The 10,887-nt window shown below is 49.0% G+C and overlaps 1 protein-coding gene across 1 annotated transcript in view; it reads right to left on the bottom strand.

Annotated features, from left to right (window-relative positions):
• The window catches only part of GMPS (guanine monophosphate synthase), a 23,905-nt gene continuing 13,018 nt past the window's right edge, over positions 1–10,887 (bottom strand). The window contains exons 7-16 of the mRNA XM_057383419.1: positions 10,611–10,776; positions 8,865–9,016; positions 8,270–8,443; positions 7,382–7,487; positions 6,718–6,833; positions 5,735–5,860; positions 5,071–5,186; positions 3,680–3,810; positions 1,944–2,116; positions 1–514 (exon numbers count right to left, since the gene is read on the bottom strand). Coding sequence (XP_057239402.1) covers positions 413–514; positions 1,944–2,116; positions 3,680–3,810; positions 5,071–5,186; positions 5,735–5,860; positions 6,718–6,833; positions 7,382–7,487; positions 8,270–8,443; positions 8,865–9,016; positions 10,611–10,776 — 1,362 coding nt within the window. The 3' untranslated portion in view covers positions 1–412. The remainder of the gene's footprint in view (positions 515–1,943; positions 2,117–3,679; positions 3,811–5,070; positions 5,187–5,734; positions 5,861–6,717; positions 6,834–7,381; positions 7,488–8,269; positions 8,444–8,864; positions 9,017–10,610; positions 10,777–10,887) is intronic.

Below are 10,887 nucleotides of genomic sequence, written 5' to 3'. Positions count from 1 at the left end.
TCCATTTGGCAAAATATTTATTTATAATAAATCCGTCCCAAAGCGGTTGGTCACAAAGAATTAACTCCTTTTACATGTTTGGGCTGTAACAATGCTTTTGGTAGAAGTAAATAAACTGTCTCTTTTTACACAGTGTACAAAACCCAAGAGACACSGAAATGCCAGGAAACAGAACACGGGAGAACACGGGGGAACCGGAAAGACAAAGGCAAAGCAGAGGGGCCCGTCCCGGCAGCGCTGCCACCATCAGTTACCCGTACAATCGTCAGCCCCAGCGCAGCTCCGTGCTCCAGGAGAGCAATCTGAGGCGATGCAGCAGCTCCAGTCGCTCGTTCACAGTACTGCATGTCAACACTGGGAATGGTTTCTGATATGGTTTCGACTGCACACAGTACTCGCAGGGAACAGTCCGTTACTCCCACTCCGTGGTGCCCGGCGGCTTTGATGTCAGGTCGTACATCACCCGAGAGATGCCGGGGATCTTCTTGATCTCTGCCACCATCTTCAACACCACCTGAGGCCAGGGAAGCACAACATCAGCACAGGAGGAGGAGGGTGGAACACAGACCTGATGGAAACCATCCGAGGAAAGCTCGACGGCAAACTGTCCCCACAGACTTTGGGACAGCAGAGAGAAGAGCCTGCTGCTATCAGCTCAAGGAACAAAATCAGCTGAAAGAAAACCTCTGGTGCATGGCATCTGCAGCTACACTGGGGAATTGCTGACTTCTGGCACAGCCCAAACTCCCCAGAGYTGTTTGGGGAACAGCCCAAAGGTGTTTCCACACTGTGCTGGGTGCTGCTGCCAGCCCCTCCCAGGCTCCCCTCACCAGCACCTTCAGCTGAGCCACCAAACAGAGTAGCAGCTGGGGGAAACCCCTGCCAGCATAAAAACAGGAGCTGTTACRGTTAAAAATTCAATRAACACCTAAAGAGGCACCYAAAGGAAAGAGTTTCCAGTGGGAGWTATCTATCTTCCAGAGCTCACAATTAATCCATGCTAGCAGTAAAATTCTAGGTGAGAATTTGTTGATCCTCAAAAGTTCAGCTTCCTTAAAAATCCCACAGCTCCCAACAGCACTCACCTGACACAGCATAAACTAACAATACAATTGCTCTCCATGCAAAAACAGTCTTATTTTCCCTTCAAGTACACTTATTCTCTATAACCTCTACTATTTAGTTACTGCATTGTTACCTGGCCTTAAAGTGGCCATTTTTCATTTTGTAGAACGTGGGGTTTTTGTTTGGGGGGTGTTCTATGGTGTTTGGTTGTTTTTAAACACAAACACTGAGGTCARACGAATCCTCATTTTATGCAGTGGGACAGCTCACATGGCAACGTGAACTGGTTTTGACATGGATGGGCTGCCTTGAAGCAGAACACTTCAATTACTAAACAATGCTCATTTGCTCTTAAAGTGTGTTTAAAATAAATGGTCAATCCTGCTCCTCACCTACAGTGCATTCCCAGAGCKACAAAGTACTTGACTGGACATGGATAAAGTTTCCCAGAAAAAAAAGAAGCTGGAACCTGACTCCTGAGTCCTTTCAGTGACCCAAAAAGCAGTCAGGACACTGAGATGTAAAACTRCAAATTTCAATAAAAGCAGAAGTGCCAAACAAAGGCGACTCATAACGCCAGGAAACTTCCAATTACTGATGCAAAAATTAATTYCAAATCCCAGGAATGGCTGGGGTATTCTTTCTCCTTCAATTGGTGGTATTTTGGCTCAGCTCTGCTGGAAAGCCTTCAAGTTTGTCGTACCCATCTGCCAGCCCCTCATTTTGTTAGTTTTTTTCCCAAAACACCAAAATATTCCTCCTAATGATTATGATGAAAGAGAAAAAAACTGCAAGCAAGCCCAAGTGAAGGCAATGGGAGTGAGAGGAAAGCCAAACTTTAGCTGGAGCAGCAGCCCTGGAGCAGTCAGTGCCCTTACCTCCTCGGGCACCTCGCTGCCCGGCGTGGCGGCCGTGCCCGTCATGAAGTCGCTGGTGATGAAGGGCCTGATGACCACTGACCTCTGGCAYGAGGGCTGCTTCTGCAGGGGGTCCCGGTCAAAATGCAGCGGGGTCAGGATGATTGGCATCTGGCTGATCTTCCCAGCATAGCCTTTGGCACAGAGGAGCACAGGGGGCTCAGACAGRGGGTGACACGAGCGCTGCACAATCCCCACCGTGCTGCACCCCAACCCTGGAGCTACCCCGGGGATCTGCTGCCCCTGGGCTCTGCAGCTGCAAATCAGCASTGGGGAGGCCCTGGCACAGGATCCCAAAGGAGCTGTGGCTGCCCCTGGATCCTGGCAGTGCCCAGGGCCAGCCTGGGACAGTGGAAGGTGTCCCTGCCATGGCAGGGGGTGGAACAGATAATCCTTAATGCCCCTTCCAAACCAAACCACTCTGGGTTCTATAAACTGCYACTTGAGATGATCCTCAGCCTCTGCAGGCACGCAGAGCAATCCCAGCTAATCCCTGTTATCCCTGTAATTCACTGGGAATCAGCTGAGAGCCACTTTCCTTCCCACAGAACGCAACTGTGGGGTTCTGTCTGTCCCCACAGCGAGCCCAGTAAAGAGCTGTGCACAAATAAAGCTTTGAAATATTCCTTGAAGAGTATTTGAAATGCTCAGGAGGAAGCTCTCCAGGGTCCCCTGGCTGTTGGTGGGCAGGTCACTCCACACAATCCCATTTCTCTGAGTTTTTAATGAAAGGCAATGCACAGCCCCCTGATTTCCTGGTTTCAAGGACCCTAAAGTCCAGAATTGGGGTGTGTGGCAGCTCCCACTGCTCMGGCTCTGTCCCCCCACCAGCCCTGGCCTGAGCTGCTGCACAGGCAGGTTTCTGCACCAAACCACAAGTCCAGGCTTATTTTTAGGAGTGCTTCATTCACACAAAGCCAATGTTACCAAAAGTCAGTGAGACACAGCTTCACCAGCAGAGCTGGCAGTGCTATTGCAGCTCCTGAGGTTAATTCTGCCCAAACTCTGTTCACACAGCTCTGCAAACCCAATATGGATCCCCAGCAAGAGAGATCTGCTGTAACTTCATTTATAGGAAATTCAGGCAGGGCTGATGCAGAGCTTCCCACACAGATCACATCTCCAAAGGTAATTAAGTAAAAACCTAAAAAGGTTGAACCTCAGAATGATTTATTGTCAGGCTCAGCCTGTGCAGCACATCCAGGGGACCCAACACCCCCTGCCTGCTTTGACTTCAGCTCAAGGAACCTGAAACCAGCACAGGCCGTGAGCATCACCCCCATGGGAAACCTGGCACTTGGGCTTTCCATAAAACCAACACCACCTAAAATCTGTGTCAAGTCTCTTCCCCTCAGGTAAACACTGAGGGCTGAGATCAGCAAAGAGAAGGGATTTGGGTGACTTTCAGCTGGCTGACAGCACTTTTTGCACAAGTTTGCAGTGAAGYATCACAGCTTTGGGCTTCATGATGTGTTAAAACTGAGTCCCCAAAACCCCCTAAAACTAATTCCTGTCCTTTAGCTATCAACTTCCACAACTTTTCACTGTCATCCCATTAACTGATCACTACTGTTGAGTTTTTTGCCTGTAGATTTAGACAGTACCACTCTAACTATGCCCATGAGGTTTGCAGGGATCTGGAACCACCTGATCTGTGGTGGTTCAGTCTGATCCCCGGGGTAAGGGGGAGCACCTACCAGACTCCCTGAGAATGTTGTGAGCCTCAAAGTCAGCTTGACGTAAAGTGCTGAGGACTCCCGTGGTCAGGAAGGTGGGGGTGACATCTGTGGGGGGCTCCTTCACAGGGGGGCCGAACACGTACACGACTCTGCAGCACACAGGATGGGGAAAAAAAAAACATTTTCCACACACAGAACAAACCACATGGCCTCACAAGCGCATCTTTAGTGCTACAGTGAGAAATCAGAACTAGAAAACACCATCGTGCTTTATTCTGCTTACAATTTTAACAGGAAACCACCAAACCCCCCATTAAATGCTACACCTTCAGCACAGGGCACTAACTGCAATTTATAAACATGCATCTGTAACCAAAGATCTTCTGAACCCAAAGCAGCCACATCAGCTCTGTTTTTGATTGCATTCTTTGTGTTTCAGATGCTGCAAAGAGCAGAGGCWGGGTGGCCCCGTGCAGGGATTCACCACACCGTGTTCACAGCATTATTTCAGCCTGCAGACACAAAGCAGGACACCTGTCCCACACCCAGGGCACACAGCTGTGCCAGCTCACACCGGGCATTTCTGTTTGTCACAGCTGGGCAGGACACAAACTGTCCCTGCACGGATCCCCGGGGACATCAGAGCTCCCACAGATGTGGGATGTGCACGAGGGCAGCGCTAAACCCAGAAGAGCTTAAATAACCCAGCAGTGCTCTAAAGCCACAAATTGCCTTTTATTTTTGCTTTCTGCCATGCTCTGAAATTGCACAGGCTGTCCTGATTTGTGCCTCCTTTTGTCCCCTCTCCACTTAATTGAAACAGGTATCTTGCAATTGCAGCTCTCACCTTTCAGAGTAAAAGCTCTGTCAGTGGGTGTCACTTAYGTGAGAAAATGAAGTTTTGCTATAAGCAATTCTAAGCAGTTTTGGCAGCAATCCCACAGCCAGGCAAGGGGGGTATAATTCTCCAGAGCTGATCTCATGTCTAAGCATCTTCAGCTGCTGGAAGAGTTATGGGCTCGGGCAGGTAGGAAATGTATCCTCAGAGAGCTCAGTGAAGATCAAACTGCTGGCTCTGGAGCCATCAGAAGTGACAGCCCCACACAAATCCCTTCCTGACACAAAGGCAAAGCAAACTGCAGCAACCACAGCTCAGCACCAGGCTGGAGTCTTGCACAAGAGATTTGCATAAATTATAGTGGATGCTGTCTAATCCAAGGATACAGGCCAGCAATTACTTTTCAAGTTGGAAATAAATCTGTATTTTGATTTATTGTGTATTTGTGACCTCTGTATGATACACCTGTCCACTGTATTAAAAAGTCCCCCTGAGATTAAACAGGGAAACGTTTGCACCCACCAAACTGCCAGGGATGAAGCAGATAAGAAAGGAAACTCTCAGCACTGACCTGTTGATGTTGTGGCACATGCGGGGTATGAGCCTGGCCAGAAACATCAGGGACTCCCAGTGCGGGGCATCCTTACTGGAGATGCCACAGACGTAGCTGTAGGAGCGACAGTCACCCTGCAGAGCACAGAACATCCATCCTGAGGGGTGCTCTGCTGCCAAAGACACCCCAAAACCTTCCTGTGCATCCTCTGGGTGACCTGTGTGTAACACCCACCCTGAGGGGAGCTCTGCTGCCAAAGACACCCCACACCTTCCTGTCCATCCTTCAGTGACAGCACCACAGTTCAGGCCAGCACTGAGCCAGAACCRAGCTGGTGACACCAGAGAAAGACTGAGTGAGTGAGAAAGAATAGAGCAAGGTGACAAAGCTGTGAAAAGAAATATTCACAGCAGGGCTCAGGGGGTCTATCAGGCTCACAGCAGGGCTCAGTGGGACTGCAGCAGCTGCCTGGCAGTGGGCAGTGCCCCTGGGCTGGACAATGTCCCCAGAGCTGGACAATGTCCCCAGAGCCGTGGCACTGAGCTGCTCAGGTGTCCCAGCACCCAGACAGGACAGGGCTGGCACAGCCACCTCATTTCCCCTCCTGAGCCCTGCCCTGCACTCCCAGCCCTGCAGCACCCCAGAGTGGGTGTTCCCCAGCACAGCCCTGCTCTCCCCATACCTGCACTCCCACGGTTTTGATGGGCAGCAGGAAGGCATTCAGTGAATGTAGGCTGGTGATCTGCATCAGCTTCTCCTGGTCCTCCTCACTCGTGCACGCCTTCACCCTCTGCAGCAAAGTGTGAGGCTGCACAGAAGCAAACGGGGATTAGATGAAGCTGCCAGGCCCTCAGACAYAACTTGCACAGCACAAAGAAAATTGTTATTTAAGTAGCTGTTGGCTTAATCTACATTTGCCCCTTGGAACTATCTAAAAACCCCTCTCATTTGACAATTCAGCATCAGCAAAGGCACTTCTGTGACTTTATTATTTCTCTGTGACCAGACTGYATTTCAATCCAAAGCTCTCCAAGGCCAGAGGGGAAGCTCTTTTCCTGTGCTTGTTTTCTCCTTCTAAAAGCTGCACTTTCCAGTTGTGTGGCACCACAATTCCATATGTTTTAAAGGAAAGGCAGATGGAAATCTCTGCCCTTCAGGATTTATCAGAAAGGTTCTGGGGCTGTTTTGACCCCAGACCTCAGAGCAGACCCCTCCCACCACCAAGTTTGAAAAGTCAGGAGGTGCAGAAGTGGAATCTCACCCTTTAAAAAGGCCAGGGTTTGGTCAGGACACCTGGCCAGCACCAGCTCCTGCCTCCTGCACCTGCATTTACACACCAGGGATTTCTGGGTGTGCAAACCTAGCATGGTACAACTCTCCTGGGGAGGGAAGATCTTTTCCTGACTCCATGTGACCTCACCTGCACAAAGTTTAACTCCAACAAAATCTGTTTATTATCTGAAAAGTAAATAAGCTTCCATTTTCAGAAATGGTTCAACACTTGCACCAGTCAAGGCMCTACAAATTGCACTGAACAGCTTCAGTGCTGGGGGACATCACTCCTTAGAAAACATAAACCAACCCTTTAAACCTTTCAGCTGACTGAACCCCACTGCAAGTCCCTACAGAATCATCACTCAAAACTAAAGTTTAGAATGCAATTACCTTCTTCACACTTGCAGAAAAATCTGCAACAATTTTCAAGATGTTGTTTGTTTCTGGGAAGTCTTTGCACACGTAAGGCTCTTCAGCACAGATCACTCTGATTGCCAGGCCAGGACCTGCAAAGCAACATTGAAAAAAACATTATCCCAAATAACAGGAAGCTGCTTTTCACCTGCAAATGGGGAACAGTGAGTCAGACACTGAGTATTGTGTGTTTTGCTGCTGTTTCTAAACTTCAGTCACCTTAGCACCCTGTAAGACAAAAAACAACCCCCAGTTATCTACTGTGCTGTTTGCTAGTGAAGAACTCCTGTCAGAAATGTTGAGCATTTGTTTTCAAGACAGCAAATGCCCCTTGCAGAGGCAGAGCCAGGCCATTACTGCAGGTGGGATCCACGTGGCAGCTCAGGCACTGCTCACTGCTTCCACTGAGAGCTCCTGCTTTGGCTTCTACCACCAAAACCAAACCAAGGCAGGCAACTCAATTATAAGACATGACATATATTCATCAAGCTGCTCTCAAATCATCTTTTCCTGAAATACTGCGCTTAAGTAAAAACCTAAATGGACTTTTGCTGTGTTTAGAGATGGATTTTATACTCCAACAGACAGCAGCAGTTCTGCATCTGCCAAAGAACAAAGCTGTGTCCCCCCGTTGTTGTACCTGGGAAGGGATGCCTGCACACCAGCTCTTCAGGAAGGCCAAGCTCTCTTCCCAGCACTCGCACTTCATCTTTGTGGAAGTCTTTCAGTGGTTCTATTACTTTGCCCTTTAAAAGAAAAAAAAAAAAACAATTTACACTCCAGCTCACATATTYAAACAAAAAGCCTCAAATGTTTAGGTCCTGGCACCCAAACTGGTCTGACCTCACAGTATCAGTGCYAACGATTCCATACACACTGGAAAGGAATTCCATGTGAATGGGGGCTTTGTAGAACAGCTGCAGGACAGAGGGTGAGACCAGGAAGCTYCAGGTTGTGCCAGAAGAATCTGTGGCTCCAGCAGAGCAGACAGAGCAGTAAGGTCAAGCTGGCTCTGCCTTCACAAATTCCAACATTTCTTGTTTCGGCTGGATGCTCAGCCCCAAAGCCTTGCAGACATTCTGTGCAGTGATCAATACTAAAAATGGGGAGCATCAGTTCTCTGCCATGGGTGAAAGCTGGTGGTAACTGAGCACCTTCCCCAGATTTCTGGGTGGTCTCTCCCCTGTGCTGGCTCTTCCTCAGAGTATTTTATAAGACAGCTGGGGAACTCACCATCCCAAAGCCAGAAATTCACATCAGGGCAGACTCCTGCCTGTGCTTCACATGCTAAAAGTGAAGAGCTGTGCACAGAAAGGGGCTTGAAAACCTCTCCTGGCCTTCAGATAAACACATCCAGGGYAATAAAAGAAATGCAAAAAAGTACAAATATTGCAACAGAATCTCAGTCCCTTGTCACAGCAGGGCCCCACCAGTGCAGGGCAGTGACACCAGCACAGGCAGAGGTTTTCAGTTCCTGATCCTCGTGCTCCTGGGAGCTGCAGGAGTGGCAGCAGAGCCCATCCCTCACCTCCTCGCGCAGCTTGCGGATCAGCTCGGTGTCGTTGTGGTGGGTTTTGATCAGCTCTGCCTTGCCACTGGCCACCAGCGAGGCACTCTCGATGAGGTCGGGCCGGAGCGTGCCCTGGGCCAGGAACACCTCCTCRGGCTTCAGGTTCATCTCCCCGATAACCTCGTTGGCAATCTGCAGCAGGGGTGGGAAAGGGAAGAGCTCAGCACTTTGGGGCTGTCAGAGGTGTCCAGGATGACACTGAACTGCTCAACAAATGAGAGCTGTAAAAGCACAGGTCATCAGGAAACCAACAGTGACACTGTCCCAGTGCTGCAGCAGCCCCAGAACCACCCCCAGTTCAACAGAAAATGGAAAAGACATCTTCAGAGCACAGCAACATCCTTGCCTGCTCAATATTCTTCCTGTCACCTACCAAAGGCTTCTTAGGTCATCACAGCTTACACAGCACTGATGCCATTGATTCAGCAGTGAAAGATGTATCCAGAAACCAAAGCATTMAAAAAATTCAACCACTGATTCAACAGTAAAAGATGTATCCTATTCAGAAATCAAAGCACTAAAAAAATTCAACCAAACAACAAATAARCATTACCTTAACAAAGGTGTCACCRATRATTTTCCTCTTTTCTTCAGGACTTGTAGTCATATTTAAAGTCTTGCTGATTCTTTTACGTGGAGTTCTGTCCTCGTCGGAGATGGGCAGAGTTGTTGTGCCATTGTAGAATGAATGGGCTGCATTCACCACTGCAGGAAACCACAGGCAGGATTTTTTACAAAGTCAGTAGAGATTTTCACTGAGGTTACAAAATAAAAGTTTCACTTTAGTGCTTTAAAAAAAAAACCCCACCAAAATAAAAATCACTGCAGTCCTTTGACTGTTAACTGCATTGAACAGGGCTGTTCAATGCCTCAAGAATTAATTTTAACAAAAGCCTTTTACTTTTCCTATTAACCTATAACTTTTCCCATATGGTGAGGTTAGACAGCCACATGCTAGTCCAGTCCTTGCTTCCCCTCTTAGATTATAATTTACTTGCTTTAAATAGTTCACAGGACAGTGTTTCCCCAAGGCTTTTCTGCAACCAAAATTAAATGATGCACTATTTACTCATGCTACATTATGCCTCTTAATTTAGAGAGGCTCCCAACCCCGAGATCAGCTGGGAGGCTTTGTGGCATCTTTCACCAGCACTGAACTCTGTGACCTACACAAGGAGCCCTTGCAGCAAAGGGATTCCCTYGATTTGTTCCTCTGGCTGCCTGCCAGGGCCCAGGTTTACTGCTCCACAGAGTGCAAGAATAAGACATGGATTTGCCACTAAAAAAGAAGTAAAACTAACATAAATTTAGAAAAATATGTGTCTAGAATGAAGCTGAGGACACTGCACGCCAGCCTGCACTGTGCCAGGGCCAGTGGGCAGCACTGCCCACCCAGTGCCTGAGCAGAGCCCTGGGCAGCACAGAGCAGCTATCACTCAGAAATTCATCATCCATGCAGCACAGAGCAGCTATCACTCAGAAATTCATCATCCACACAGCACAGGGCAGCTACCATTCAGAAATTCATCATCCACACAGCACAGGGCAGCTATCACTCTAAAATTCATCAGCCACGCAGCACAGGGCAGCTATCATTCAGAAATTCATCATCCATGCAGCACAGGGCAGCTCTTGCTGCTGGCACAAACTCTGTCTTCTCTGACCTCCTCATACTTGAGGTACAAAAACCTCTGAGCCTTCTCATCAGCCACATCAGGGCACTTTCTGTTCTCTCAATGAATTCCTTCACAGAATCACAGAGGTTTGGAAAAGACCTCCAAGATCATCMGGCCCAACCTYTGACCAACMAACAMCTTGTTCTCAAAAAGCCACTCCAAAACAACTAAAATGCACTGAAAGCAAGAAAAAATGYCCTGAAAAAGCCATTCTAGCTACAGTAGTGTTCAATCACCCAAATGAGCTCACAGATTACAAAGAAAGAGATCCGGGGTAAGAAATAAARCCCTGAGTGTTTATCAAGATACCAGAGACAATGGAAATGCAGTGAGCTGTGCAGCAGCTGCACGGGATCCCTCAGCAGAGCTGTGACCAAGGCACAAAGCCAGGGCTCTGCTGTGCCCCACCAACCAGGGAGATGGGGCAGCTCAATCCCCATCTCCAATCAGGGAAATAAGGCCCAACATTTGAGGTTTCAATGTTGTGAACAGGTCTGGGTGGTTCCACATGGCTGACCCGGCCTGGGTACATGGGTCTGGGAACAGCAGGTGGATGAAGCCCAGCACCAAGGACAGATTTTGGAGAAGTCAGGAATGGTGTAGGGAACACGGAGCAGAGCTACCTTTCACCTGGATGCCCAGCTTCTTGAGGGCCTCCTCCACAGCCTGGCTCTCCCTCTTGCGCATGAAGCCGTTGTCGATGTGCACAGCAATGACCTGCTCGCGGCTCAGAGCGCGGTTCAGCAGCGCCGTGCACACCGTGGAGTCCACACCACCACTCAGCAGCACCTGGGGACAGGGACAGAGCACACTCAGTCAGCCCAGGGGACAGGGACAGAGCACGCTCACTCAGCTCAGGGACAGACCACCCTGGGTCAGCTGTGAGGGGACAGGGACAGA

This window comes from Malurus melanocephalus, unplaced genomic scaffold (genome assembly GCF_030028575.1).
Source record: "Malurus melanocephalus ecotype Western Australia unplaced genomic scaffold, MMel_1.1 scaffold_631, whole genome shotgun sequence".
Lineage (NCBI taxonomy): Eukaryota > Metazoa > Chordata > Aves > Passeriformes > Maluridae > Malurus > Malurus melanocephalus.
Note: the sequence above shows the minus strand (reverse complement) of the source record. Positions and strands in the feature narration are given on the sequence as shown.